Source organism: Amblyomma mixtum, chromosome 2 (assembly GCF_055824585.1).
Source record: "Amblyomma mixtum isolate Tamu chromosome 2, ASM5582458v1, whole genome shotgun sequence".
NCBI lineage: Eukaryota > Metazoa > Arthropoda > Arachnida > Ixodida > Ixodidae > Amblyomma > Amblyomma mixtum.
Window position 1 is genome coordinate 46,878,034 of NC_143013.1, and position 27,441 is coordinate 46,905,474.

The window sequence follows — 27,441 nt, forward strand, 5'->3', positions numbered from 1 at the left end:
AAATTGTGTCTGCCGGTCGTGTAATTTAATTTAGGCGCTGTTTGGATTACTTAGTACTTAAACGAGTAGTAAATCTCCCTTGCGTTCTGTTTGTGCATCGGCCTACGCAAGGGGAAAAGTACTGTGCTGGAGCTCGGGTAATGTCTCTCCCGAATAAGTTTCTGCAGCGGTTGGTTGCAAAATCACATTCTCCAGCTTAACATTCACCCAGGATAGACTTAGTATCTCGCTACGCATGACCTGTTTTTACCTGCACGGCAAGCGGCAAAACTCATTCGACGAAAACAACGCCCTGTACTTTCCTAAAATTAGTTGGAAACCGCAGCCCATTCCCGAGAAGCAGTTGCATCATATGTATGAAAAAAAAAAAATCTTTTCGGTCCTCGTTTGCTTCAAAATGATAAGCACCAAGGACGAAGGGAAGAACTGCGCCATTTTCAAAGTGTGAAATTTTTGCGTCGCCGTCCAGCTCAGAGGAGGGGACAGCATAGTAAAGTGGCACCAATTCCAGGTACTTTGCACTTCGCACTGCGAATGACGGAGGCGAAATAAATGGAATATGCGCATAATATACGCCTAATATACTCCCCGCCTAATATACGCAAGCCTATTAGCCTGCTGACGAGCAGCGAATATTTCGAGACGTTGTGTTCGTCGGTGAAATCCAGGCGGTTTTAAATGTTATGATTGTTTCGACCATGTTTCAGGAAGCCATACCGAAAGAAATAAAGCTGTTAAAGTGCATGAAAGAAATCAGTCTCTTTTGGCGCCTGTTTGATAGGACGAGTCTTCGAGTTTGGTCCTGCTAGGAGATAAAATTTAATATTCTCGGCGCGCTGTATTGCCCCCTTTTTTCATGTACCAGAGTATGGTATGACAGTCAAACTTAATGGAACGGGTCCATGTTTTTATAAATCCAGATATGCAGAAATTTTCGCTGAGTAAAGTGAATCTTTACAGCGCATTTACAAGAAGGACGCTGCTTCTGAATTAAGAGCTATGAAGACTGGAAGAACTCGATTAGTTCCAGCGTATTAATTTGGCCGAACGCAGCTGCGGGAATATTGTGCTCATTGCCAGAACTTCTTTTAAAGCGATAACGTTAAAGGGGCTATTCCATGGTCACTCTTCCTATTGCAGTTTAGTACTTCAGCAGCTAACCCAAAAACGTATGGCTCAGTTTTAAAATTTGGGTGCCGCGAACGCGGTGTATATCCCAAAAAAATGCGATCGAAGTTAAGACCGGAAAACTCCTCCCACCTTCAACGACCACCATAGTGAATTCTCTCGTGACGTCACAAGGGCATACACGGAGCAACGTCGTCTGAGATCACTGCTGCAATGCGCGCCGCGAGTTCCCGTGTTTCCTCTACCACGGCCGCTTGATGAAAAGCGCAAAGCGCGGTGCGGCCCGCCGCGTCGCGCAGAAATGACGTCAGGGGACTAGTTGTCCGTGCGCCCGCCGCGGCGCCACTGCTCGGGGACTACTGCTCGCAGGCAAACGCCGCGACAGCATCGTCGTTACGCCCGGTGCTGAATGTTTGAGGGCGTAAACAGTGCGCTTTCTAGTTCCTGATTAAACACTGCCTTTTTAAGTCGTCATTGCAAGCGCCGATTGTCACATATCACCGCAGCACGTTGGAATCCCCCTTCTAGTGTATGCCTGACCGCTATTCATAACGGCCGTTTATGCGATGCACGATCGGGCGAGCGGCTCTGCCTCAGGATGTTGCGTTAATGCGCCTGAAGCATTTAATCTACTTTTATTCACTTCTCGAGAACCCATGTAGACGATGAATGAGACGGACGCGCATAGGTCACAAACAGTCATTTCCGCTTTGCGTCACGTCAAATATTGGCTCTTACATATGAACCACCACCTCTACCAATTACAGTCTCCACACTTTTTCAAGCCATGGGCATATCAGTCTGCAATATTTTGGTGATTCCTTCTAAAGCCACAATTGCCCCCCGGGAAGAGCACCCAGTTCACTGCGGCACATCTTTTCGTGAGGTTGTCCAGTATGGGTTGCCATCTGGCATAAAACAGCGCTTCATGTCCCTACAAGCAAAATATCAGTGCAGAGAGTTTTACATTGATGCCTTCAAGACTTCTTCAATTTCATGTGCAGTTCACTGTCGTCAATTCTCCGAAACAAAAACAATGAATAGACACACAAGAATATTTACTGCAGAATATCATGGTATACTGTTGGCTCTTAGACCCATACTACAAAAAAAAAAATCAACCTTCGTTATTTGCTCATATTCCTTAAGTGTGATTACGGCCCTATCCTCTGCGAAACCCTATTAAACCCTGTAATGAATTCCTTCCTGAACTTCCTTATGTCTGCATGTCTGCACGCACACTGAAGCTTAAAATTACAATATGCTTGGTATCAGGTCACTAGGGCATCGATGTAAATGAGGAAGCTGGTAGGCTTGCTAGGTCAGCTGCCGAACAGAGTCGTATCGATATAAACCAACTTCCATACCAGAACCTCAGGCCACATATTAGGACTGCACTCCGCAAATAGTGGCAACAGGACTGGGACAAAGAAACAGAGAACAAACTGCACTCAATAAATACAAGGATTTTTAGATACGCCACAGAAAAACAAAATAGATTAAGAGACGTTGCTCTCTGCAGGCTGATGCTTGGACATACATACAACACACACATCTTTTAAAGGATGCACCGGCACCACAATGCGCGAGATGTGAAGCCCACATCTCAGTCGTCCACACACTAATCATGTGCCAGAGATTCGCGACAGAAAGACGACAGCACTTCCCAGAACTGTAAACATTTAAAAAGCCAATGCAGCCTTCTTTATTTCTAGGGGATGACCGCATGTTTTTATTGGATAAGGTTTTTAAATTGTTCACTCATGTAGGTTTTTTACAACAGATCTCGTATTCCATGTAACCTCACACCCTACTCATTGCGATTGAGAAGGCTGGGATTAGCCGTAGCCGTAGCTGCTAGATATCTCACCCTTCTTGCTCAAGCAAGGACTGTTGTTCAGGCTGCCTGGCTTCGTCTTTCTTATATGTTAAAAACTATTACCACAGTTTTTGGGCCTACACACCACTTTAGGCCATTCAACCTCACTTATACGCCTTTTTGACACACTATAATCATGCACATACTCACACTCTTAGGACCTATATACATCACCATCACCACCACCATCATCATCATCATCATCAGCCTGATTACGCCCACTGCAGGGTAAAGACCTCTCTCTCCAATTAACTCTGTACTTCGCAAGTTGCGGCCACCGTATTCATGCAAATTTCTTAATCTCATCCGCCCATCTAACTTTCTGCCGTCCCCTGCTACGCTTTCCTTCTCTTGGAATCCACTCTGGTACCCTTAAGGACCAGTGGTTATCTTGCCTTCGCATTACAAGCCCTGCCCAAACCCATGAGTACATATTTCGGCCTCAGCCGACCGAAAACCTTGGGTTTGCCGCCCTTCGAGCTTAGATGCCCTTGCCCCTCCCCCTCCCCAGAAAGAAAAAGAAAAACTCAGCATCATAAACATGGAGTCTGCCTTGTTTTGAATCTTTTCAGGATATACCGATGGGCGAACGAGTTGGATACGACCCTGGTGACGAGGTTAACTTCGATATCGGGCATCGAGACGCTACGAAATGTAAGGCCGCACAGTGTCTTAGGTCCTGTATTGAATTAGCATTCAAGGATAGAAAAAAAAAACGGACATTGGAAAAAAAGCTAAACATCGAGTGCATTTTCAAGAAACAAAAGTCACAAGTAATTACATTCTTGTGGATGGTGTCAGTGTAATTTGTTACAGGCGTTAGTAGGTATGTTTCTAGAAATGAGAAGAAATAAAATGTTCAGCAGATCATGGTAATCACCCAAGTTTAAATGCCACAGACATGTATAATTTTTTAAATAGTGTGGTTGCTTGTGTTAGGTTTAGGCTTCATCTTTATCAATTCCTGAAGCCTCCTAAGGTCTGATGACACAGAAAAAGATGGCCTTAGTACAAAATAGCTTGTAGAGACACTAACCTCCCCCTTTTTTTTCTTTTTGTTTCCCTCGCCTCGCCCCATTGTGTCCGAACACGCAGAGCTACGAGAATGCCGACAAGTTGAGCCTTGTGGAAGTGAACGGCACGGAGCTGCTGTTGAAAATGACCTTGGAGATGGAGAAGAACTTGCAGAGGAAGAAAAACGCGCTCAAGGTAGGCACCACATGGTGGTATACTTGCGAAATGGCGTCATAGTTTGAGGCAGCAAATCAAATCAAATCAAATCAAATCGTCTTTATTTTCTCTCTCAAGGAGAAAAGGGGGTGACGGTTAAAAGCCGCATAACTGCGGCTTGACACAGCCCGGCCCTCTCTATGTACAGTTCGGCAGTTCCTCCCGCTTAGAAACGATATTAGCTTGCGTCAGCGATTGCGATCTATGAGCATCGCGCATGGCAACCACTTCTCCTTTTTCATGACGCCGTCATGTGCTTAGGGCGTGCACTGAAGGCCAGCTCCCTATTTTTGACATGGTGTCAGCGAAGTAGCCGCAGGTCTGAGCATGCGAACCCATTGAAAGGCGCTGTGTTGCACAAGCGGGGCTTTCAAAGGAAAAGGTCAGAGCATGAACTGTTGTGCTTTTCAGCGCGCATGTGCCCGAACTCGAAGTAGGTCCATGAAAACTGAAGACACACAAAGAAGTTCGGGCCTTTGTACGATTACGCGTGCTACAGACGGATAGAACTCAAGAAAAAAGCACCAAGTAGGCCTCACAGCAGAGCCTCCTCCGGCTCTATCCGATTCTCATGACTTCGTGGTTAGCCCCCTTGGACCTGCTTGCATAAAATCGCAACGGGTAGCAGATGAAAAGGAATTAACCATGCCTTAATCGGATTAACCGTGGCATCATGAAAATCGATCGAGACAATTGGCTGTAGGGCCTCCTCTGAGGGCTATCCGCCGCTTTTTTCTTGAGTTGTATCCCTCTATATCGCAGGTAGTTACGAATGCAGGCTAACTGTTCCTGCGCCGCAGAAGAGTCATGACAATTGCAGGAACGTTACAGAAGCTAATGCGGCGGTTAAACGCCATTAGTATATCGCCCGAAATTAAATGAGAATGTGGCATATGTGAAAGTTAAACTAAGTAACTTGCGGAGATAAACTAACCATTTTCTGCTTCGTTGGATATAAGACGTTTAGTGTTACTTCGCATACTGCTATGAACTGTTCTTCATGGTAGCTGATATTCAGTATAACCTCAGCAGCACTGTCTCGCTGACTACGGACTTTCTGCGGTTGTTGACTTTCTCTCACGCCTTCTGTTGCAGCGCCTGGTCAAAAAGGCGGAAGAGGCAGTGGTCAAGCACAAGTACGCGTCCGATCTCACGGTAAGACGATTCCGATTATTATCACTGATATTGCCGCCGAAACTTTGCACTGTAAAAATGAACTGGCAGCACGCAACTCTCGATTGAACATTCACATGTTCGGCCGTGACATTTTGTCTGCGCAGCCCAGGCAGCTTCGCGAAAGTCTGGAACGTCGTCCTTTTCTAAAAGCATGGCGGGTAGTGTGCTAGGTTTTTCCGTTTCAACCTTGTGTTCTCTTGTGCTGCTCTGATAGAGGGCAGCTGAATTGTGTTCTCATGTGCTGCTCTGATCGAAGGCAGTAGAATTTGACGGATCAATAGTAGCTTAAATATTGATTGACGCCTATATTACGCTATAAATGCCAGCCATTGTTTATTTTTTCTAAGTCCTTTCTTTCTATTCTTTGCTATACCATTTTTTCTCTTCCTACTTCCCCGATTCCTTTCAATTCTTTTGTCCAAGTTTGTTCATATGTAGCATATTTATTCACTGAGAGTTGCTCTAATTCGTACTCGGGTGGATTTGCTTACACCACTGTAGTAAGCGTTATTTCTGAACTCGCCGAGAAACACGGCCCTCTAAGGTAAGCTGTTCTTACTTGTCACAACATTGTCAATGCCAAAGGATGGAGCGAAAAAATAAAATTACGGGAGGAAAGGTGAGAGGTCGTGTAGGAGTAGAGCTCGGCAGCCACGGCAAAGCGAAGGCAACACATCTTTTTGGTCACATACACGGAATATCGACTAGTGTGCAGAGTGCAGTTGATTAAAATAAGCGGGAGCAGTAAAAATGTCGGTAGCCGAGTAATCCGGACGGCTTCCATGCCGCGATTAAAAGAGCACGTTCCGCAGGTAGCGACGCGGTAAGGGAGGAATGCGGGGTCGTCCATCACGGGCATCGCTTTTGCCCCGAGGCACTCGATAGGCGTGCGGGTCAACCTGCATCGGCCGCCAGTGGCACCGGCCAGACAGCAGGTTTCTCTGACAGCTTATGCCTCTTCTCTTGCGATGCCTTTTCCTTCTGCTTGTTCCTTTTTCTGCGGCCACCATTTCTGGATCGAGCGCTGACACGCAAACGTCTCGGGCGCACTCGGCCATTCATCATGGCAGCAGGCCCCGGTATCGGCAGGAGAGGGCGTTTCATTTCTTCGCGCATCTTTCCATGGAAGGAACGAAGAAGAAAAAAGAAGCGAGAAAGCGGCGATAAAGCGCCAGCGAAGGATTTTTTCGTCCACCACCTCGGGCTGATGTATGGCGGGGGCGACCGGTCATGGGCGCCGCTGCGGCGCCAAGCTCGGTTCACCTCCGCGGCGCAACAGAGCTTATCGCCGGAGATGGGCGTCCTAAAAGCGCGTCGTCGGCAAGCAGGCAGTCCAGTTCGCGGCTGCCTCCTCCACGTAGACAACCAGGAAGCCGCCTTCTGTCGAGACGCGGAGGAAGGTTTGCGTCCGGTGATGGGGAAAGTTCGCGCTCTGTCGCCGAAATAATTGTCAACGTATTCTGAACTACTAATTGCCTCCCTGCTGTGTATTTTTTATTTGCTTAGTTCTTCTAAGCGTCGTGATTTTTATGAGCGTCTAGGCTTTACGGAAGGCGGCGAATTTGAAAGGTGCTGGCTGCTCGCGATGAATTAGTCGAGAGCCAGAAATTTAGGTACCGCAGTGTGAACCACGAAGGCCAGTCACGGCGGTTCGTTCGACGACTTGCTCATTTTATATGGCCCAGCAGCCAAATTGAGGGTTATCTGCAGATTTCTAGGACCGTGACTGTGATGATGCGTGCGAAAGTTTGATTAATCAAACTTCCACACGCGTCATGACAGACAAGTACGAGAGCCGTACCTCATCAATAATTTCAAAACAACTTTCTCGATTCACTAGGGTGGAAATTTGGGCAAGACTTCGTCAGTCGGAAGTTAGCGCCTGTGTTGTGGGTGTGTGTTCTCTCCCCTTTTGTCCGTCGTCCTGGTTTTGCGCTACTCTTATGTTATGGAGCTTTCTCGAGACTTAATGCGAGCCCTGGGAAACTCAGATGTCTACCTAAAGAATAAATTTGTCAACTGAATTCATAATTTAGTACGGAAAGCATGCTACTCCCTCTTCTTAGTCATGAGCCGCAAGAATGGAGCAACTCCACAAAAGTTTTTAAAAATATATGTATTTTTAATTTCATTTTTTCAAATTATTTTAGTCTTAATCACTTTTTGCTTTGCTGGTTAAAGAACCCCAAGTGGTCGAAATTTCCGGAGGTCTTCACTACGACGTCCCTCATAGCCTGAGCCTCTTTGGGACGTTAAACCCTCATAAACCATAAACCACACTCTTTACAGTTTCTTTTCTACTCTCTCTTTTGGAGATCGGTCAATTTTATTATCATTATTTTCACCTGTCCTGCCACACTCGGGTGAGTCACTGGGTGGGGCTGACACTATGCCCCAAGGCACGCCTATTGTGTGCACCAGGAAGCAATGGCACAAAGGCGCAGGATGCCGCCTGCCACATTGCTGCGGTTTTTTCTTACATCCCTCATCACGCCTTTGGACACACACATGCCTGTTGTAAAGATGTTAAACGCACTTTTTGTTGATAAAAGTAAGGGCGGCTCTACCAACATAATTCGTCAGATCCTTGCCTTGCCCCAGGCTCGAAGATCTGTATCCGCACTCCGATTAGTTATTGCTGTTCCCGGAAAACTACGCCGCCATCCACATTCCTGGATCCGAATGCCTGTCCGTCTGACGCATGTCATCCATTGAATCAAAGCAAGCACTTACCGGATCAAGAAAACGTGTTTTGACCAAGGCACCACGCGCTACAGACAATTTATCGGAAACTCCACTGGGATGAAATGGGTGTGCGTTCCGGAGTTTTAAGGCGGAAGACTTTAATGCCTCATCGTTGTCGACAGAAGGTTGTCAGCAGAGGTGTCACGCTTTTCGGTTGGTCGGAATGGTTATGACGTCAGAGTGCGCGGATTCGAAGTAATGAGGTCACCCACGGATGCCTAACACCCACTTTTGGAGCAGACGACAACTAATAAAAATAGTTGTTGTCCGCTCCGACAGGGGGTGTAAGGCGTCCGTGGGTGACCACATTACATACCGCATTACTGCGAACAGAGCCATGAATACAACCGAACTCATCGAATTAGAGAGAGAGTCGTGCTAAAGAAGCAGTCAAAGTTGGCAGTCAAAGTGTGTTGTAATGTGTAGTCAAATAAAGCACTAGTACAGCACAAACAGGCTCGCAGTCTACGCCAAACAATGCGCCAAGAAAGGCTTTCGCCTTGCAGCACTTTCGAGAGCCAAAGTGCCGCCTGTATTTTTTGTGCTCTGCCCGAAGTATGGCCACTGGAAACGCTTCTGGACTGTGATTCAACCCGCGCCAAACGCGTAGGCGCCATTTTTGTAATTTTTTTTTTTCGGAGGGGGGGGGGGGGGGGAGGGGAATTGCTTTAAGTCGTTCGCATTGTAGCAGCCTTTTTTGAACCCCTGTAAATACTCGTCTGGAATTATCATATAGCACACTGAAAAAGACTGGTCCCCAGTCGAAACTGCAGTTATCCCTTATGTTTTTAAGCGTGTACCAGTCTATAAGCTATAACTTCTGGTTCATAGTGCCTTCCTCGCAACACTTTACACACACACACACATATATATATATATATATATATATATATATATATATATATATATATATATATATATATATATATATATATATATATATATATATATATATATGTTACAGAAGCCAACAGCCACTGAAAACAAGGAATACAGGAGTTTTATTTACGTTTATTTATTTTGTGGTGTTGATCAATGAAGAATATATTTGAAGAAATGAAGAAAACCTTGGTTTGGTTTATGGGGTTTAACCTCCCAAAGCTACTCAGGCTATGAGAGACGCCGTAGTGAAGGGCTTCGGAAATTTCGAACACCACGTAAATGAAATTGAAAAACCAAATTCAAACAGCACAATCAACCCTTGTTGCAGTTCTCATCTAATGCTGCTTCGCAAGTGGTATCATACGAAAACATGGCATTGAGCACAATGAACACTGCGTAGTGTCTCAAGGCGTTTAGCATGGCGATCCAAAGTTGCTCAAATTCACAAAATGTTGACGCGAACCGCACGTAGGACAACACGCAGGACAATGTCCAACACGTAGGACAATGTCGCGAAAAATGTCTCCATACTGCATTTCTGCATCAGTAGCTTTCAGTGAAGTGAAGGCTTGCTGCCGTTTTTATGCGTAGCATATTGCAATCACTCAGTTCAGCCCTTGGGCGCGGCCGGGCAGCCACCAAACCACGTGACGTGACGTCACGTGGTGACGTGACGTCACGTCACATGGTGACGTGATGTCACCAAACCACGTAAAAAAAAGAAAAATGAAGAAAAAAAAAGACGGCTGAGCGTGGTGGCGGTTGCCACCGCCCCGTTTCAAAGGGGGCGCTCCTATCCATCCATCCATCCATCCATCCATACGTCACGGAGGAAAAGCTGCTGAAAAAATCGAGTGCCGCCACGCAATACCTTCCGCAAAAAGACCGCGCAATATGCAACGCATTTTTGGCTTAACCAAGCTAAGCCTGGGCATCTTTTTTTTCTTCTTATTTTTCACCCAGCGGGACGAAGTGGGCGCCGTCCTAATGAAAGACCTCACGGAGAGCGACGGCATGCTGCGCTACAGCGAGAAGTTCCACCGCTTCGTGAACGAAACTTACTCCGGTGTCCACGTCCCGCTCGAGATCTTCGACGAAGGTGAGCTTCCTGGCACTTTAACAGCTTTGGCAGCTGAAAGGGCGTTTCTGAAAATGTTTTGTTTCACTTTTAACTCGATGAAGGACTGCTTTGTACACGTGAAACGTCGAAAAAAAAAAGGTGTCGTTCTACTGCAAGCAAAGGCTTTTTTTGAGAGACAAACCTCTTCATTTATTTTATTCAGTCTTGTTAAGCTGCACTGAAATTTAAAATGCGACGATAATGTCTGTGGAGCTATGGCGGTGAGAGCAGATTGCCCTTTCTTTACAGCCAACGCATGCAAACAGACATTATGGGCTGAAGTGTTCAGTTTAAACCTACTGTATACTGATAGCTCCCTCACATTTTTTGTGTTTTGGCTGCGTGTGGAATCTGGGATTTGTTCTTGCTAGAGTCACGCCACTTGGGCGTCGCTTCATCTGCATCACAATTTATTTTTGAACGAGTAACTTCCAACAATCTTGAGGAGTTCGCTAACCGAGTACTTGTAAAAATGGGGCACCGTTATCCACGGGAAACACGATCCAGGTCGATATTCTACAACCCTGCAGAACTAAGCGCGTTGCTCCTGGGAAAAAGAAAAAATCACAGCCTAGGGGAGTCGTGACCGAGAGCAGGTGAAACCATGAAATGCATGGCACAGTCAGCGGTCACTCCTCAGTTTTGAAGCGAAAAGCTTCACCAGGCTAGTCAACACCGGGTCTGGCGTATGCTCCGCGATCAGAATTAGCCACAGCTCTCATCGAGTTTGTGTGAAGCTTGAGCTTGAGGGTGACCTTGTCCAAACCATAAATAAATAAAATAAATATTGCCGCTACTGACATTCGAACCCACGGCCGCTGCACGAGAGCACTAGGTTAGCGCAGCAGCCAATCACGCGTCGTGTTAAACTGCAACACTCTGTCGCGCTGTGAACTGCACATCGTCGTATAATACCGTCACCGGACGTGCCGATGTCCCAGCAAAGCAAAACTTTGAGCCAACCAGGCTAAAGATGCTTTCGCATGCCTACTAGGTTTAACTACGTTAAAAGCCTAACGAATTTTTCTCCTATATACTATGCGGTTTGGAAGTTTCGGAACATTTCAGATGTACTCGCTTTCATATTCGTTTTCAGGTCCGGACGACGTTCGCCTTTATTTGTCGAGAATTGGAGCTAAAAGGCTTTCATGCCGAATCTAGATGAAAATTCACTCGGGCTTTCCATGGTGTGTGCTAGCGCGTGAACGTTTGCCTTGCATAGAATGCTTGAGCGTCGAAGGAGGCAAGCACCTGTTCGCACGTTTCCCCGCAGACGCCGAGGTACTGAACGGACTCAAGTGGTCGCAGGCCTTGGACGCAGCCTTTCGACAGAATGCCGAGAAGGACCCGGATCTCCTGTGGCAGTACTTCGGAAGCAAAGTGGGATACATGCGGATGTTCCCAGGTATGTTCCTCTGAATACGCCGCTGCCGTGGTTCTGCCGTCTCTGTACACCTTTTCGTAGGAAACGCGCAACGCTCTCGAAGCGCGACTATGGCGCTGGCTACGCCCGCGCCAGCAAAGCAGACGGAAGCACCATTCATTGTGAAAGCATGACCAGCAACGTCATGCGCTTCATTCTGCCCCTTACCAAGTTTTCCTGCTGTCCCTCACTGAGTCATCCGTAGTAGTGAAACGCGACTGGCATGCCTGTCGGCTCTCACTGAGATTGATCGATTAATTAATTAATTGATCGTGCGACTCACTCCGCGTCCATGATCAAAAAGTAGTTCACCATTAGTAAGAATAATAATAGAGTGGTTTAAGAACTTGATGCCTTAATGACATGACCGTGATTTCCATTGGTCGTTACGGCTAAACGTTTTCGTCTCAATCTTCAACGAGGCTTTGAGAAGTTCGATAATTTATTCGTTTTAGGCCGCCGCAGTGGCTCAATGGTTATGGCACTCGGCTGCTGACCTGAAGGACGCGGGTTTGACCTCGGCCACGGCGGTCGATTTTTCGATTCTAGAGGCCTGTGTACTGTGCTGTGCCAGTGCACGATAGCTAGTTACTTGGAGTTTGCTTTTTAACGTACTGAACTAAATTGGAATAACAAATCCATCAGCTCCTAGTAGTCTGCTTCACAGAAAGTGGGCCTGTAAGTCTTCTGGGCGTTCAACATACCTCTCAAATATCTGAAGTACGCGCTTCTGTAATTTTAGTAACTGCAGGTAATTTTTACTGGCGCTTGTAGCCCGAACCAAAATAGAATGGGAAAGTCTGGAATAAAAGTGAGTATAATAAATGGAAATTTTGAGCCACAAAGGTATGAGCTAACTTTTTCTGTAAAGGCACCTGAGAGATCTACTGAGATCTAGAACAAGGCTATCAATGAAAAGATTTCCTGGAGCCATATTCCCAGAAATTTTCTCTGCTTCTCCTGTTTAAGCTTAGTGCCCTGGAGAATAATGTGAATATCTTTAGTGATTGGCTTAATTAATTGCAGTGAATATGATGCATTTGCTTTTGTATACTCAACTGTAACCTATTAGTACGTAGCCCCGTTATTATTTTTTAACAATTGTGGATGATACAGAGATCATTTTATAAATTAGGAACTCATGTCTTCTAGATGAGTCGTAGCGCTTATCCGCAGAGTGCTCATCCTTCCGAGCAAAAACTTTTCCGCGGTTTGTCTATAGACACTTATAGCCTACTTCACGCCTTTTCTTTGTCGCCGCCACGAGAAGCAGCTTACAATGACGGGTAAGGTGCTCATTCATGGACACTGTACCTGATTCCTCGAAACCAAGTTTTCTGCGGCTGATCCTGATTTTTCCTGGCCTTCTGAAGGACAGAGTTGCGCCTCGTGCGTCGGATAAAACGGAGAATGATATTTGTTTATTATGTCCTGAAGTCGGCACTCTATGTCATACATCAATGTCATAAATCAAGCGCACCAGTCTTTTTAACAATGGTCGCTAACTATCCATCAAGTAGCACTCCCTTGATTTTCAGGTCACTCTGGTATTGCTCCAGTTCCTCAGTGCGGCGTGACAGTCGTGCAGTGTCAGCCTTCAGATCTTTTTGTTGCATCCTGCGAGCAGCCTTTTTTTTGCCCTGAGCTGAATTCTCAACTCCCGCCGCAAGTCCTCAATCGCTTCAGTCGCCTCACGGCCCTACCCTGTAGCATAATGAGGCCACGAAAACCAGGTTGCAAAAATGAAGCAGTGACAGACTAGTAACACATGTGCGTTCGGCAGCGGTGCACAATTAGCAGAGGTATGAATTTAGGATACCAAAAAACAGTGCTTACCTGCGACGAGCAGAGAGGGAACTTAAGAAGCTGTACATAGGTGCACCGCCGCCGTGCTGCAGTGGGAATGAAATCGGCGATCCCTTTTAAGCTCTCCAGAAGGTATTTGCAGCCCTCGGTCGTCGCAAAAAAACGAAGGCTGCGTGGTTAGCAGTCGGTGTTTGGGGCGTGTCAGTCTCGGTTTCCCGTTGCTCCCGTCGATGCTATCTGAGCAGGCTGACGGCGAAATTGCACGGCTTCCACGAAGAAAAAGCTGCAAAGAGCAGGTAGGGAACTTGAGATGTTGTACACAGGTGTACCGCCACCGAACTGCCGTCGAGGGATACACAGCGGAAGAGGATGCTTTTGACGGCCCACTACTTTCACAGCTGCCAGAACAACGCACAATAAATGTGAAAAACAGTATAGCACCGTTAAACTCGCTGGAAGCGGAATGATATGGTGATGTTCACATGCTCTCTATGGTTAGACGTGAAGTGGTCGTCCCCCTGTTATCACTTCTTCGTCTCCTATTAATAAAAGGGCTCAAGAAGACAGGTTTTTAGTCTCACTCGAGGAAAAGAAAAGCAGTTCTCAAAAACGCAAGGTAATTGAGTGTCCTTCGCATAATTCAGTGGACATTTAATGAGAACGCTCAACCTCACGTATTGAAACTTGCGGCTACACAGGATAGAACTCTTGACCGTATTTACATAATAGCAATGTAGCCTCTTCTTTGTTAATATACAATCTTGTGTTCGCGGACCGTAAGAATGATTGAAGTTGGGCTTTATGGCCGTGACAGCACCGCGTCTAACAAGCGCTTGTTCCACCATGCGGGAAACGAAAAACACACAGGATCAATTCGATGCTCAGCAATGGTTAATTACAGTGCAGCTCTTGTGGCTGAAGCGCATTCACAACTCGGCGCTACGGTCTTTAAGTTGTTAACGTTCATTATGACGTCAGAGGCAAAGTTCTTGATCTCACTGATATCCACCTTAAGAACAGCAATAAGAAGCATGGGGACGACCTATGAACAGCGTCTAATGTACCCTTGGTGATGACGTCACTAGTTCCGAGAACAAATCAGCGACGTTTGAGGGGTGACAGGATTGCTAACGATATGATTATTAGAACCAATCTGAAGTGCTGCTTGATCACGTGGCAGTACGCAGTCACGTGATTCGCGAGTGGTTATCTGGTGTATTACGCCCAACTGCGCCACCCATAGCTTGAGTGAACCAGCAACAGCTGTGCTGTAGCAGAGCCGTGTACACAGTCATGGTTAACGAGGGTAAAAAGACGAAGACGAAGAGGAAAAGACAACAACACGACACAAGCACTCCATGTACACGTGGCTGCAATGTGAAAAGGAACTCGTCAACAGGAGTGAACCGATGATTGTACTTTAAGTACGAGTAACAACGACATTTTTTCTTGTTTTATCAATAGATTTTCTGGGCACGGATAACACCTGTGAGATATTTTGAACTTAAGTGCATTAATGAGGACATAATTCACTCCTGCGTGCAAGCTGACCGCTTCATTTTATATCAGAGCTAAGCTTTAAACACGAATAAGTCTATATAGAAGTAAAGAGGCAGTAGGCTGCTATCTAGCGCACACCCGCTAGAAGACACCTTAGTCCCTTTTTACCCCTCTCTCTTCAGAGTGTACCTGCGCATATCAGAGGTACAGAGTGGGGAGCGTAACGATAGCGATGCTTGAGTTTCAGATGAGAGGTTTTCATGTGGGCGTTGCTGAGTGTTCGTTCTTTCAATGCAGCTTCAATGGCTTAGATAAAGTAAGAAGCAAAAACAGCGTACGTCCGGACTGGCGCGGCATTTGTGCATGCGCTGGTTTGGTTTGTTTGATGGGGGTATAAATTTCCAAAACGACTCAGACTATAAGGGAAGCCGTGGTGAAGGGCTCCGGAAATTTCGACCCCCTGGGGTTCTTTTACGTGCACTGATATCGCACAGTACACGGGTATCTGCAATTTCGCCTCCATCGAAATTCGAGCGCTGGTGTTTCTGATCTGGTTTCCCTTTAAAACCACCCAAATATGAGCCTGAATGGATCAGTCGAGTTTTTTTTTTTCTTCTGAGGCCCATCATAGTCCACGGGAGTTGCAGTGCACAATCGTAATCGAGGAGCGGTGGGCGGCGACGGGGAAAGCGAGCGGTCCTTTATCCAACGCTAGGCTGACGTTACTGCCGGAGGTGCACGGGGCATCAGCGCTGTGTTCGCGGAAAGCGGCAACAGCGCTCTTGGCGATCTCCCGGTCGTCCCCTCGTTGGGCTCTTTGTGCGGTCAGAGTGTGCGGGAAAAGGTCGGGGCCGCCAAAAGTAGTCGCAGTCTGGTTTCCAATCGAAGCTCTCCGGCGCCCAGCACGCTGGAGTACCGTGTCAGCCTGATCGATTTTGTCTCTCGAGCGGGGCTGCAGGCGCCGACGAGGGCAACGGCGGCTTCGCTGGGCTCTCTCCTCCTCTCCTTTCGACCGGTGAGCGAGGCTCAGGTGAAAACAACGTCAGCGCAGCGGAATAAAGCGCGAGCAGCTTGGGCAGGGGCCGCTTAGAAAGCTCAACTCCTGTTTTATGCCCCGCGTAATTAAGCGCACCAGAGAAGAGAAAAACACACCACACTGCGCGTGGGGCCTTCCGCACGCCAAAAATGCTGAGGCAGGTTTGAGGGACCACGCAAGCGGCCGCTAATGAGCAATCTGACTTGACCAACATCGCCCACTCACTGCTGGTTCACCGCACAATGGAGGCCATTAGAGGACGCTGCGCTTACATCTGCTTCGATGTGATGCCAGAGCCTCGCTGCTGGTATACTTGGTTTGAATGCGCATGCGACATCTTCTCAAAGATCAACCTTTCACAAGCTCCAGTCCCGCTGTCTGCGCACTTAAAATTAAATTGTTTTTTGAGGAAAGGGAGGACGATAAAGAGGAGCAGGAAAAACGGTATTAAAGAGAAAGGGAGGAAAGAAAATGGCGCAGTAATTGTCTCACAACTATGTGGACCCCTATACGCGCCGTAAGGGAAGGGAGAAAGGCGGGAGCGAACTTTATTTCCAGGTGGTGGAACTTTATTTCCAGCGGATATAGAGGAGCGACCCGAAGTCGCCACCCGCTTAAACGGCAGCCGCTATCCCTTGGGCAGCGGCGGCGTCTTCAGCCAGCTGGAGGAGCTTGATCTGTGTCCCCGGGTCGGGGCTGTGCAATAGAGCCTCCCAATGATCGGTGCCGTAGTGGAGGGTCCCGGATTAATTTCGACCACCTGCTGATCTTTAACGAGCACTGACATCGCACAGGGTGGTGATGGTAAAAACATTTATAGGAAGGGACAGGAGGTATGCTTGGATCAGCCCTTAAGGGACCGGTCCTTAGAAGCACTAGGTGGACGTCCCTAGTTTGGGACCCCAGTGGCTGTGGGCGCCGCCCGGGTGCGCCTGACTAAGGCTTGTTGGGCCTGTAAGTCGTGGAAGCCGAGCAGGATCGCCTCCCAGTCCTGCTGGTTTGGGTTGGGGATGAGGGAATGGCCGGGTTGGAGGGGCAGGCCCACACGTTGTGATAGTTGTCAGAAGACACCGCTCTAAAGTGCGGGCAGCTGTCGTTAAAGGAGGAGTCAAAATGTTTAAGTGCTGCCGGGAACAGCAACGCATTTGTGAGAAGGCGGAGAAGGAGCCGCTCATAGACCTTCTTGAGGCTTTCACATGGGCGGGGCGAAAGGCGATGACTCTCTTGATAGTAGGTTGTAATATATTTGAAGGTATAGACCGGATTAAAATCGGCTTCCTGGCGGGGTGGGGAGGAGAAAACAGCCCGACGAGATAACGCGCGGGCGGCTGCGTCTGCTGCCTTGTTTCCTGCCAGTGGCAGTCCTGAGGGGAGGGAAGAGGGGCCGGTCATCCCCCCCCCCCGCGAAAAAAAAAAAAAAAGCTTTTGCACTTCTTCCCGAACGTCAGTTTTCGGGCTGTCATAGGGCGAGATGGGATTTTTGACGTAGAATTGGAAAGTTGTTTCGTCTGGGATGTGTCCAGTAGGCGACTACTTGACACAAGGTGTACACTACGCGGACACCTCATGCCCATTGTCGGTCTGTGATGTGTCAAGTAGGCGACTACTTGACACATTATAGACCGACAATGGGCCTGAGGTGTCCGCGTAGTGTACACCTGTTTTGTTGCCCTAATGTCAGGCTAGGGCTTCCAGTCGTGCCAGGCGCCGACATTATGATCTTCGTGTGATATGTTGGCTGGAAGAGGTCGCACATGGAGAACGCGTCTCCCCAGTTCTGAGATGCGAAACCTGTCTTCCATGACAGTGGTCTGTCGGATATGGAGTCGAGCAAGAAGGCAGCGACCTGATTCTATTTGCGACAAGCGCGTGTAATGGTTTGTAACGTGCGCCTCCCGGAGCTCCCGGAAAGTATTCACCAACCTAAGCGCAATAAGACGGCTGTTTGAAGTAGTGATATGGAGGTCCAAGGCACGCTTAATAGTTTTACAAAAGATGACCTCAAGGGCATCCTCCTCTTGTTTCCGTGGGCGCATATAAGGAGTGACTAAAGAATTCGACTGGTCATGAAGGCGTTTGCCAGCCGCAAGGCATCCTTACTACGCAAATCGTCGCATTTGTTGAAAACCTGGCGGATCATGCGGCCCATCTGGTCCCCCACCTTACGGAGTTTGGCATATGTAGTGTCAGATCGTCTGTGTTCGTGGACGTAGAGTCCGAGTACCCGTATCTCGTCAGTTTTGCGTATGGGACCACTCTCAAGAGAAAGAGATATTTTAGTTGTGCACTTTTGTGAGGGGCGCAGGTGCACAAATTCCCATTTTTGAGGGGATCGTTGGAGACCGCAGCGACGGACGTAGCGGTCTACTATCGTCGCCGCTGTTTGAACGCTGGTTTCAATGTCCCCTATGCTGCCCTGCGTGGCCCACCGGGAGATGTCATCGGCGTACAAGGCGCGTTGCACGCCGACGACACCACCCGGCTGGGCTGGCAGGTGCATCATAGCCAGATTGAAGAGCAGCGGGGAAAGTACCGCACCTTGGGTGTTCCCCGCGTGCCGAACAGGTCAGGACCATGCTCTCTATCTTGGATGCACATGTAGGATTGACGATCCGTTAGAACTTGGTGTATGTATCGGAATGTGTTGAGGCCACAGCCGGTCTGGCTTAGGTTAGTGAGTATGATCTTGTGTGTTACATTGTCGAATGCTCCTTTAAGATCCAAGGCGAGTACTACACGGTCATTATGGGGGCATTCGAGTGGGTCAAGGACTTCCCGACTGAGTTGCAGGAGGACATGCTGTGGGGATCTTTGTGGGCGGAATCGGAACATGGTGCTCGCAAAGACATGTTTGGGTACAATATAAGCAGATAATCTGTCCCCCACCATCGTCTCGATTAGTTTGCCCACACAGGAGGTGAGAGAGATGGGGGCGGAGTTTATCTGTGTCAATTAGTTTGCCTGTTTTTGAACTAAAGGTTGCCAGAGCTGTTTTCCAGTCGATTGGGAGGGGAATTCCCCGCTCCAAATCGCATGGATGTAGTCGACAGGGACTGGTATGCCAAATATGGCAGGTTCATCAAAGGTTTGGCGGTGACCTTATCTCTGACATTGGTGAAAACAGCGCGAAACAGTTGTCAGTCGGCGCTCTTTCCTGTCACTTCCTCGTTTCGCCTTCGGGCTTCTTCTTTCGCGCTGTTTTCACCAATGTCAGAATGGACCAACTAGCCCAGCAAAAAGTTCTGCTAGATGACCTTATCTCTTCCCGGGTGGAGTGCCCTGTGTCATTTTGGCGAGAGCCCCCCGCAGATCATGGAGCTGTAAAGGTTGATCCATCTCCATGTTCTCTCTGCCTGCGTAAGCGTACGCAGATTCACGCGGGTCGTGAGCTGTACACAGATGCTGGTCCCGAAGTGTCTGTGCCAGTTGACTCGTGTTGCCAGGGAAAGTCTCCATGGCTCGCTGTAAGTGTTTTCGTGTTTGGGTTCGTGCTTGGGTTTGGTTTGGTTTGGTTTATGGGGTTTAACGTCCCAAAGCGACTCAGGCTACGAGAGACGCCGTAGTGGAGGGCTCCGGAAATTTTGACCACCTGGGGTCCTTTAACGTGCACTGACATCGCACAGTACACGGGCCTCTAGAACTTCTCCTCCAAAGATATTCAACCGCCGCGGCCGGGATCGAACCCGCGTATTTCGGGTCAGCAGCCGAGCGCCATAACCACTGAGCCACCGCGGCGGCCGGTTCGTGCTTGGGTTGGGTCGATTAGGGCTCGAAAGAGACGCCATGTGTGGCGGCTGGACATTTGTCGCGCGTCCGATCTATCCACCCATTTGGAGGCGGCGAGTTGGGCCGCGGCGAGTTGGGAAGCGTACTCTGCCGCTTCCTGGGTTAACTCGGCAATTCCAGCTTTAAGCTTTCTATTGTATTTCTAGCGTCGCCAACAGCGGACGATGCTGCGAAGGGCTTCGCAGAGGTGTAGGAGGTGGTTATCCACGTCCGTGACCGCCTCTGAGAGCTGCATCTGAGTTTCATGCGAGCGATGATGTGTCACCAGCTGTTGGGACCATCCGGAGTAGTTGGAAATAGGTGTGTTATATCAAATTAGACAAAATATTTCCTGAATTTTGTGTAATCTGGCATGCGGGCTTGTGTTGTGGGGCACTTGAGGGAGCGTGTGCGTAGTGTTGTGTTAATGGTGGCGTGGTCAATACGATCTCCTCGATGTTGAGCTAGTCTGCGTGTTGAATTTTGCGAGTGAAGGTTAAGTTCTGACACGTATCCTGCGTCGCGGAGTTTCCTAGCCGGAGGACGGGGTCCTTGGAGGGGGGGGGGGGGGGGGGGGGGTGACGCCCAGCGTGGACGCAAGCTCCGCCAGCTTACGTCCGCGCGACTCCTCCTTGCGGTACCCCCACAGCTGAGTGGGAGCGTTGAAGTCGCCCACAGACAGGAGGGGATCGCGAGCCGCTACACTTAACGCGCGGCTAAAGAGGTCCGGGAAAGTTACTGGCTTGAGTTTGGGAGAGCAGTACACGTTGAGTATATGCAACAGCGGGTCCCTGGGGCGGAGTGGTAGGATAGTCATCATTACATAGGAATACTCGAGCTGGAGGTCGACATCCACTAAGTTGGCTGTGTAGGCCTTATGTACGAGAACACAAGACTCGGGACCTTGTTGGAACGTCGTGTAATTGAAAGTGTGGCGCCCAGACCTGGCTCTTGGAGGGCAACCAGGGCTGGCAGAGACTGGAAGGTTTCAAGGTAGAGGCGGAAATTGGTCCGCTTAGTGCGGTCCTTAAAGCCTCTACAGTTGCATTGTGTTATTGAAGTTGACATGGTCAACTTGGAGGCGAGGGAATGCCTTTGATTGAGGTGTCTCGCAATGATTGAAAATGTGGTTGCTTCAGAGGCAGCTACCTGCGCCATCAAAGGAGGGGGGGGGGGGGGGGGTGACGGAAGGACCCGGGCAGCTCTCCTTGTTGCCCGAATCAGTGATCAGACGGCTGAACTTTAAAGGACGGGATAAGTCCCTAATGGGCCCCGTCCGACGGTCGAGGCGGGGGTTGTCCTAGATGTGTTTGGACACAATCGTGGGGATGGTAGTTGTGAACTTGGTGAAGCTCTGGTCCATGGCAGTCTAGATCATAGACCGAAATTTGGAGGTTAAGCGCTCATCCATCGTGTAGATGGCTGTCACGAGGGCAGGCGAGAACTCCGCGTTGCTCTCCATGGCATCCGAGTTCTGCGGGCTCGAAGTGGCGGACGCGAATTTGCTTCTAAATTTTGAATTCTGTTAAGCAAAGGCTCATTCTGTGCCCGGAGCACGTCGGTCTGTTTTTTTGTATTCCGCGTCGAGCGCGGAGACGGTGAGTGGGGAGGAGGAGGAGCGATCCCGACCCAGCTGCTCACCTGTTGTTTACCTTGTTGGGGCGCTGATGCCCGGGCGCCGACAGCTCCATCTGTCTTAAGGGCTAGCACACGGGAGTCTTTTGCGTTTCGCCTCCATTGAAACGGGGCCGCCGCAGCCGGGTTAGGACCCGTGAACTCCGGCTCGGTAGCCGAGCGTCCTAACTACTGCGCCACCGCGGCGGGTGTGCGCTCTTCAGATGCCCTGTTTTCGTTGATACACGGCTCTTCTCCAGAGAGAGGGGCAATGCAGAGTGGGCGATGAGTGCGGCGTTGTAGCCTATTAACTCACACGATGGATCCGCTGCAACAGGAAGGGGATAAAAGAGTGGAAGCGTCACTGATTTTTTTCCTGCTTCATTTGCGACTCCTGAGGCTGTTCATGTGTGGCTTTTTCTGAAGAAACCTGCTGTGCCCGGCGCGTGCGCTCCGATCCTACAGCTAGCTTTTGCTCAGTACGGCAAATGAGAATGGAAGGGTGCCATTCCTTCGCTACTTCCCGTCTTCTCCGAGGCTCCTCCCCGCAATACGCAGCCGGGACTTCGTGTGACTGTGGTTCATTGTGCGCTGTAATTAAGGGGAATGTTGCAAAGTGGCTTAAATTTCAATTAGGAAGTAATTACTGATTGGCGTCCACATGAGCGCAAAGTCTACCAAGGAAAACTATGGAGCTTTTGCAGAAACTCTGCAGTGAGTTAGTATATCGGCTGCCCCGCACAGAAGGTGTTTTCAGGTTCGATCCTTGGACGCGAACCAGTTTTCCTTTAAGTTTGGAGTTTCTGAAGAAGCTGCACATTTTTCCTTTTCGCTCAGGTTGACGCTACGATGAGTAATTGCCCTTCAATTGTTGAAAAACGTGTTGTGGTTCCAAATTTTTGTCCTCCTGGCGACCGCCCTCCTTAGGAAGTCGATAACGGAAGTGCTCGTGTGAAACTCTCGAGAATGTAAAAATGCTTTTGGTTGGCGCAAACGGGGATGGCCATCACCGTACATACATGAGCAGAAGTCACCGGTTCTCCATCTAGCTGTACATTTTAATACTAGCCCAATTTTAATACTAGCGCTTTTTCTTTCTCAGTGCATAATTTGGATTTCAGCGGCCCAAACAGCAAAGCTGAATATCACGTCTGCCACCCTAGAAACACCACAGAGGTCGGAAAAAAATTAGGTGTGGTTTAGCTCTGGCTAAGCCCGGCCAATTTCGTTAGCTGCGACGCTTTTCGAGTCGTGCAGCGCGTTCTTCTGTTGTCTCTCGAGCGGGTTATCTCTTTCTAGCTTGGCCCTGTCGCCGTTGCTTCTCTTTAGCGCTCTCCATAATAACAAGATTCCACCGAGGTAAAGCGCACATATACCTCCGCGATGCGCCACCTCCTCCCCCTCTACCTCGGCGGAGAGCATGCATCTGGCGGGAGCGAGCGACTACGCGCGCGGCAGCGGCGCGGCGCCGACGACGGCGACGCCATCTGGCGGAGCTCGGCTCAAACGGTTGCTAGGCAACGCGGCTACGCGGCGAGGCGAAAACCTGGAGTAGTGTTGCTAACGCAACAAAACATATACCTGGCTGAATAGGAAATCTGGCCGAGCGAACCACAACGAAAACACTGCATACCGCCCGCACAAACACCATCGCCGTTAGCAAGATAGCCAAGGGTTTCCGCGTATGCGCGTAGGCGGCCGCATGCGGGAGTGAGCTTCTTGCGTCTTCTGGGATTTTAGAGCGCGTGCAGAAAAGGGGGTGCTACAGATAAGACCAATTTAGCGTACACAACGGGCAAAGTATCCCCTGCGATAAGCGCAAGACCTCACACTCGCTCACAGCGCACATGTGATGAATGCAGCGGACGGACATGCGGACGGGTCCAGACAGACGAGCAGTTCTCATGGCTGAGACTTGAGGCACAGTAATCTACTGTGCCGTTTACTGTCTGCCCTCCACCGGGCCAAATGTCTACACAGTCTTTGCATCGCTCATCGCGGATATCTTAGACGGGGACGCATCGGTACGGAAGGTGTCGAGCCTTTCACAAAAGCGTAGACCATAGAAAAGCATGCAACACTCACAGGGATCATTATCTAGGTTTCGGTCACGCTCTCATGGAGCTGGGTACTACTCACAGGGGCAGGCAAAAATGTCACGCCGGTATTCACCTCACAAATAGTGGCACAATAATTTGAATTGTTGGTCCTAACGACGACATCCTACCGACGGGACATTAACGCGCCCCATCGATCGTATCAGCTGACATCGGTGACGATACGCTGAGTATGGTGGGGGAGGAAAAGGACGATGAAAGGCGATGAGCAGGCATTGTGTGACCATGAGCGTCTGTACATATAGACTCCTATGTATCCATTCCATGCTCATTTCAACCTCTATACGCCACGGAATCGGCTTCGGTCATTTTTAATTACATTCTGCCTCACTTTTTTTTCGAACTCGCTCCTAACCCTGGCACTGTCGGCTCCTCCCAAAATGGGGAAAAAATGAAAGCTTTGAAAAAGAAGAAAGTGTCAAAGCAAGAATGAATGCACTCAGCTTGAAGCATATAGGCGCACAGCGACGTTTGCGGCCGCGTTAATGTTCTCCTCCATCATCAGTGCTCAGCGACGCCTCGGTGCTGAGAGCAGGGCTCCATCGAAAAGCTCCGGCGCAGGGGGGCGACGGTAGCGAATCCGGGGCCCGTTTGGCGTTCGCCATTATTCATGGGACAGTATGCCGCGGGGGCCGCCTTTGTTCGCGGTGTTTCTGTTTTCTGCGCTTCCTTCGATTTCCTCCCGAGCCGTTAACTCAGTTTCGCGTTTTCGTTGCGCTTTGCGCAGGAGTCCTCCCGAGTAGGAACAGAGCCGGTAAACCCTGCCAATACCAGCGCTCGTCCCGCACTTGGGATTGGTGCTGAGCTGGCAGTGCATTATGAAGACAATTAGCAATTAATAGGTGGGAGACGTTAGCCTAATCAATGCTTCAGCGAGTGAACGAACAAAAAGTCGATTGTTTGGCTCAGTTCAGTCATTTACTCGAGCTAGGACGGAAAGTAAGCAGACCCCCGGTACAGTGCGCCCGTTGAGGTAAACCAAAAATCGTACTAACGTGCTCTGAATGAGAAGAATAATACTTCCTCCTCGAAAATAAATATTGCAGGGAATATGCAGATGGCTGACTGTGCCAGATATATTCTGCTACCATTGGGCGAGAGTCTAGATAACTTTTCAGGCCATGCAGAAACAGTATTGAAAAAGCGACAGCATAGCAAGCGCAGGTGCCAGGAGCTGACAGCATAAGTCGCATTTCTGACATTATTAAATATCAGAGAACTACCGTGTTGCCGAGATTATAGTGACTGACCACTGGCCGCTTCCGGACTTTTATAAATGTATAAAAAAGTGGTAAGCGATTGTAAAACATCACATGATATAATAGGGGCTAGAAAGTCAGCATAATAAGGATAGTTTTGAAATAAACTAATCTTCGTACGTGACCGCAGCGAGACGCTCTAGTAAAAAAGATTGCCTCGGAACTGTTTCCGCAATGCACTCGTGGGCCCGTCTGATCTGACTAGCCTCTTTGCAGTCTGGTTGGTGAGAGAGTGTGTGGTGTGACACCATCAAGTAATGATATCATTTTAAGCGAATGGATACTACGAGACACAAAGGAACTGATAGATTGTCTCCATAACTGTGGGCACGGTGAAACAAGAAATAGCGTTAAGGGTGCACTAAAAAGATTCTGAATTTTTTTCCTGCAGGACCACGATCATTCTTAGAAGCTTCGAATTATCGTCCTGTGCGGCCGACTCTCCCACTAAATCGAATTAAACATCCCGGCTCCCGCCTTTTAGGTACACACCACAGGTATACGCCGCGCAAGGAAAAAAAAACGAAAAAAGGAAAGTATCGCACCTATATCTGAAAAACAGTGAAAGAAACGACTTTTAGGCTTCTGCATCTGCTAATAAACTTACCACTTCAAAAATTTCGTGTACAATTCTTGCAAGTGCTGCAGTGCTTCACAAGTCTGGCACCTCCTGCATTCTTCTGCGTATTGTATCAAAAAAGTTGGTTTATGTTAGAGATACTGCAGTTTATTATACAACGTAGGAAAGAAGTTTATTTAGTGGTTTTTGTGATGAAGGCGTGATACGTTTCTTTATTTTTTCCTTGTACGATGTGCGCCTGCACTCGTCTGAGGCTATTTAAGCTGTTTGTGCGTCGCTAAATACACAGTTGTCAGTCAGCGCTGTGTTCGTCCTTCTTCTTTCCTACTTTGGCCACGTGAAGTTGCGCTGGAAAACAATGAGCTTATATCTACAATCGCAGCTAGCCCTAGCAACTAACTATATTGTAGAATAAATTTCTTTTGTGAAAAGGTTTAATACCGCCATGACAGTATGGTTCTCGAAAAGAAATTTCGATTGAACTTGCTTTATTAACTCAAAAATAAATTATAATTAAATCCCTTGAAGGAAATAAGCTAATAACTGGTATTTTATGGACTTCTCTAAGGTCCTTGACTGCGTAAAACACGAAACACATTCGATAAGTTTCCTAAAATAGTCTCACAAACAGGCAAGAATCAATCTTAATAATTATGCAGTTCTATACACATTAATCCCTGAAAGCCGGTGTTCATTACGCAGGTGTTTCAGTACCGCTGTTATTCAATTTATTCATTAATATTATGGTAAACTCCGCAGATCGCGCTTCCTTCATCATTTATGTAGATGACACCAGCATTTTCATACGCTGTGGCCGCCTTAGTAAGATCTACGTTGCAGCCAACACCGCTCTTGAGAAGTAAGACTAATGAAGTCAAGCAAACTCATTATATTGTCGCGGTTGGAAAGGGTTAATTTACATGTGAAGGTTGGCCGGACTAGAGGAAATTGAGCATGTCGCCAAGCGAGCATCCTTCGTGCGTCTTCAGCTTCGTCCACCTTCCACACGGTGCCCGCGTGCTTCGTTCTCTTCCAACATGGTGGTTAGGTGGCGCGTGGCAATTTCCCCGGTGGCAGTCAAAACTCGTCCTCGAGACAGTCAGGGTGGCCGACGGTGGCAGCGCTTGAGACGAGCCACATGGGCTACTTGGTTCTTGCGGGAGGGGCGATAGTTTGCGGTAATTTTGGCAATCACTAGTTTACGTCGCTCAATCGACGCACAACCTCGAAAAGGCCAGAATACCTAAACAAAAACTTCTGGCACAAACCGCGCTTGTGCAATGGCGTCCAGAGCCAAACGAAATCTCCTGGGACGTATGAAGCCGCAACGTGACGCTCGTCATAGCGGGTCTTTCGCTCGATGTTGAGAAGACAAAGTGCGCAAGAGGGACAGTCGCCGAGCTTCTTCAGCGCACATAATAACTTGTAGGGGTAAATGTCTTCGTGAAACGAGGAGGGAAATATGGTGTCCAGAAATGCGCCCGACATCCTGACATAGAGCAGGTTGAAAGGAGAATATCCGGGGAACTCGCGCTTCGCGGTGATGTATGCGCAGGTCACGAACGGTAGCACGGCATCCCAGTGACGGTGATCCGATGCAACATACATTGACAGCATGTTAGTTAGTGTGCGGTTTTGCCCTAAGGCCGTTTGTCTGTGAGTGGTAAGGCGTGGAGTGGCATTAGTTAGAGCTGCACAGCCAAAGTAGCTCTTCCACGACGTCAGCAGCAAACTGCCGACAACGGTCGCTGATGATAACACGGGGAGTGCCATGACGAAGAATAATATAGTGCAACAGAAGAGATGACACATAACTTGCCATCACTGATACAAACGTGCAGTTTCCTCCTATCTTGCCTGTGGGGACCTGCCCCCGCCGTTCCCATGTGGCTGGCTTCCCCGCGACGCATCCTGCCTTGTTTAATTACCTTAACTGACAAGAGAGGGCGCTGGTGTCGCTGCGACACGAGCGACGCGGATCGTGTTATTGCTGAGCGCGTGCGCGGGGGAAACGGTCCTTCTCGGCTTGGGAACTTGGATGCCGTGACGCTCAGATGCGGGTTCTGCTCTCCGCCAGCGGGGCGAAGCCTTGTTGGGTGGAACGTTCTCCTGCATCTCGTCGCGGCCGGCTGCGGAGTATCCTCTGCCCTAGCGAGAGCGAACACTGGCTCATAACTTTGC

At 48.7% G+C, this 27,441-nt stretch overlaps 1 protein-coding gene across 2 annotated transcripts in view; it reads left to right on the top strand.

Annotated features, from left to right (window-relative positions):
- Positions 1–27,441, top strand: part of LOC149359227 (voltage-dependent calcium channel subunit alpha-2/delta-1-like) — a 229,277-nt gene that overhangs the window by 146,112 nt on the left and 55,724 nt on the right. For both annotated transcript variants that reach the window (XM_089571499.1, XM_089571500.1), the window contains 5 exons: positions 3,580–3,661; positions 4,103–4,216; positions 5,333–5,392; positions 10,004–10,139; positions 11,434–11,565. In XM_089571499.1, the coding sequence (XP_089427625.1) occupies positions 3,580–3,661; positions 4,103–4,216; positions 5,333–5,392; positions 10,004–10,139; positions 11,434–11,565 (524 nt within the window). The remainder of the gene's footprint in view (positions 1–3,579; positions 3,662–4,102; positions 4,217–5,332; positions 5,393–10,003; positions 10,140–11,433; positions 11,566–27,441) is intronic.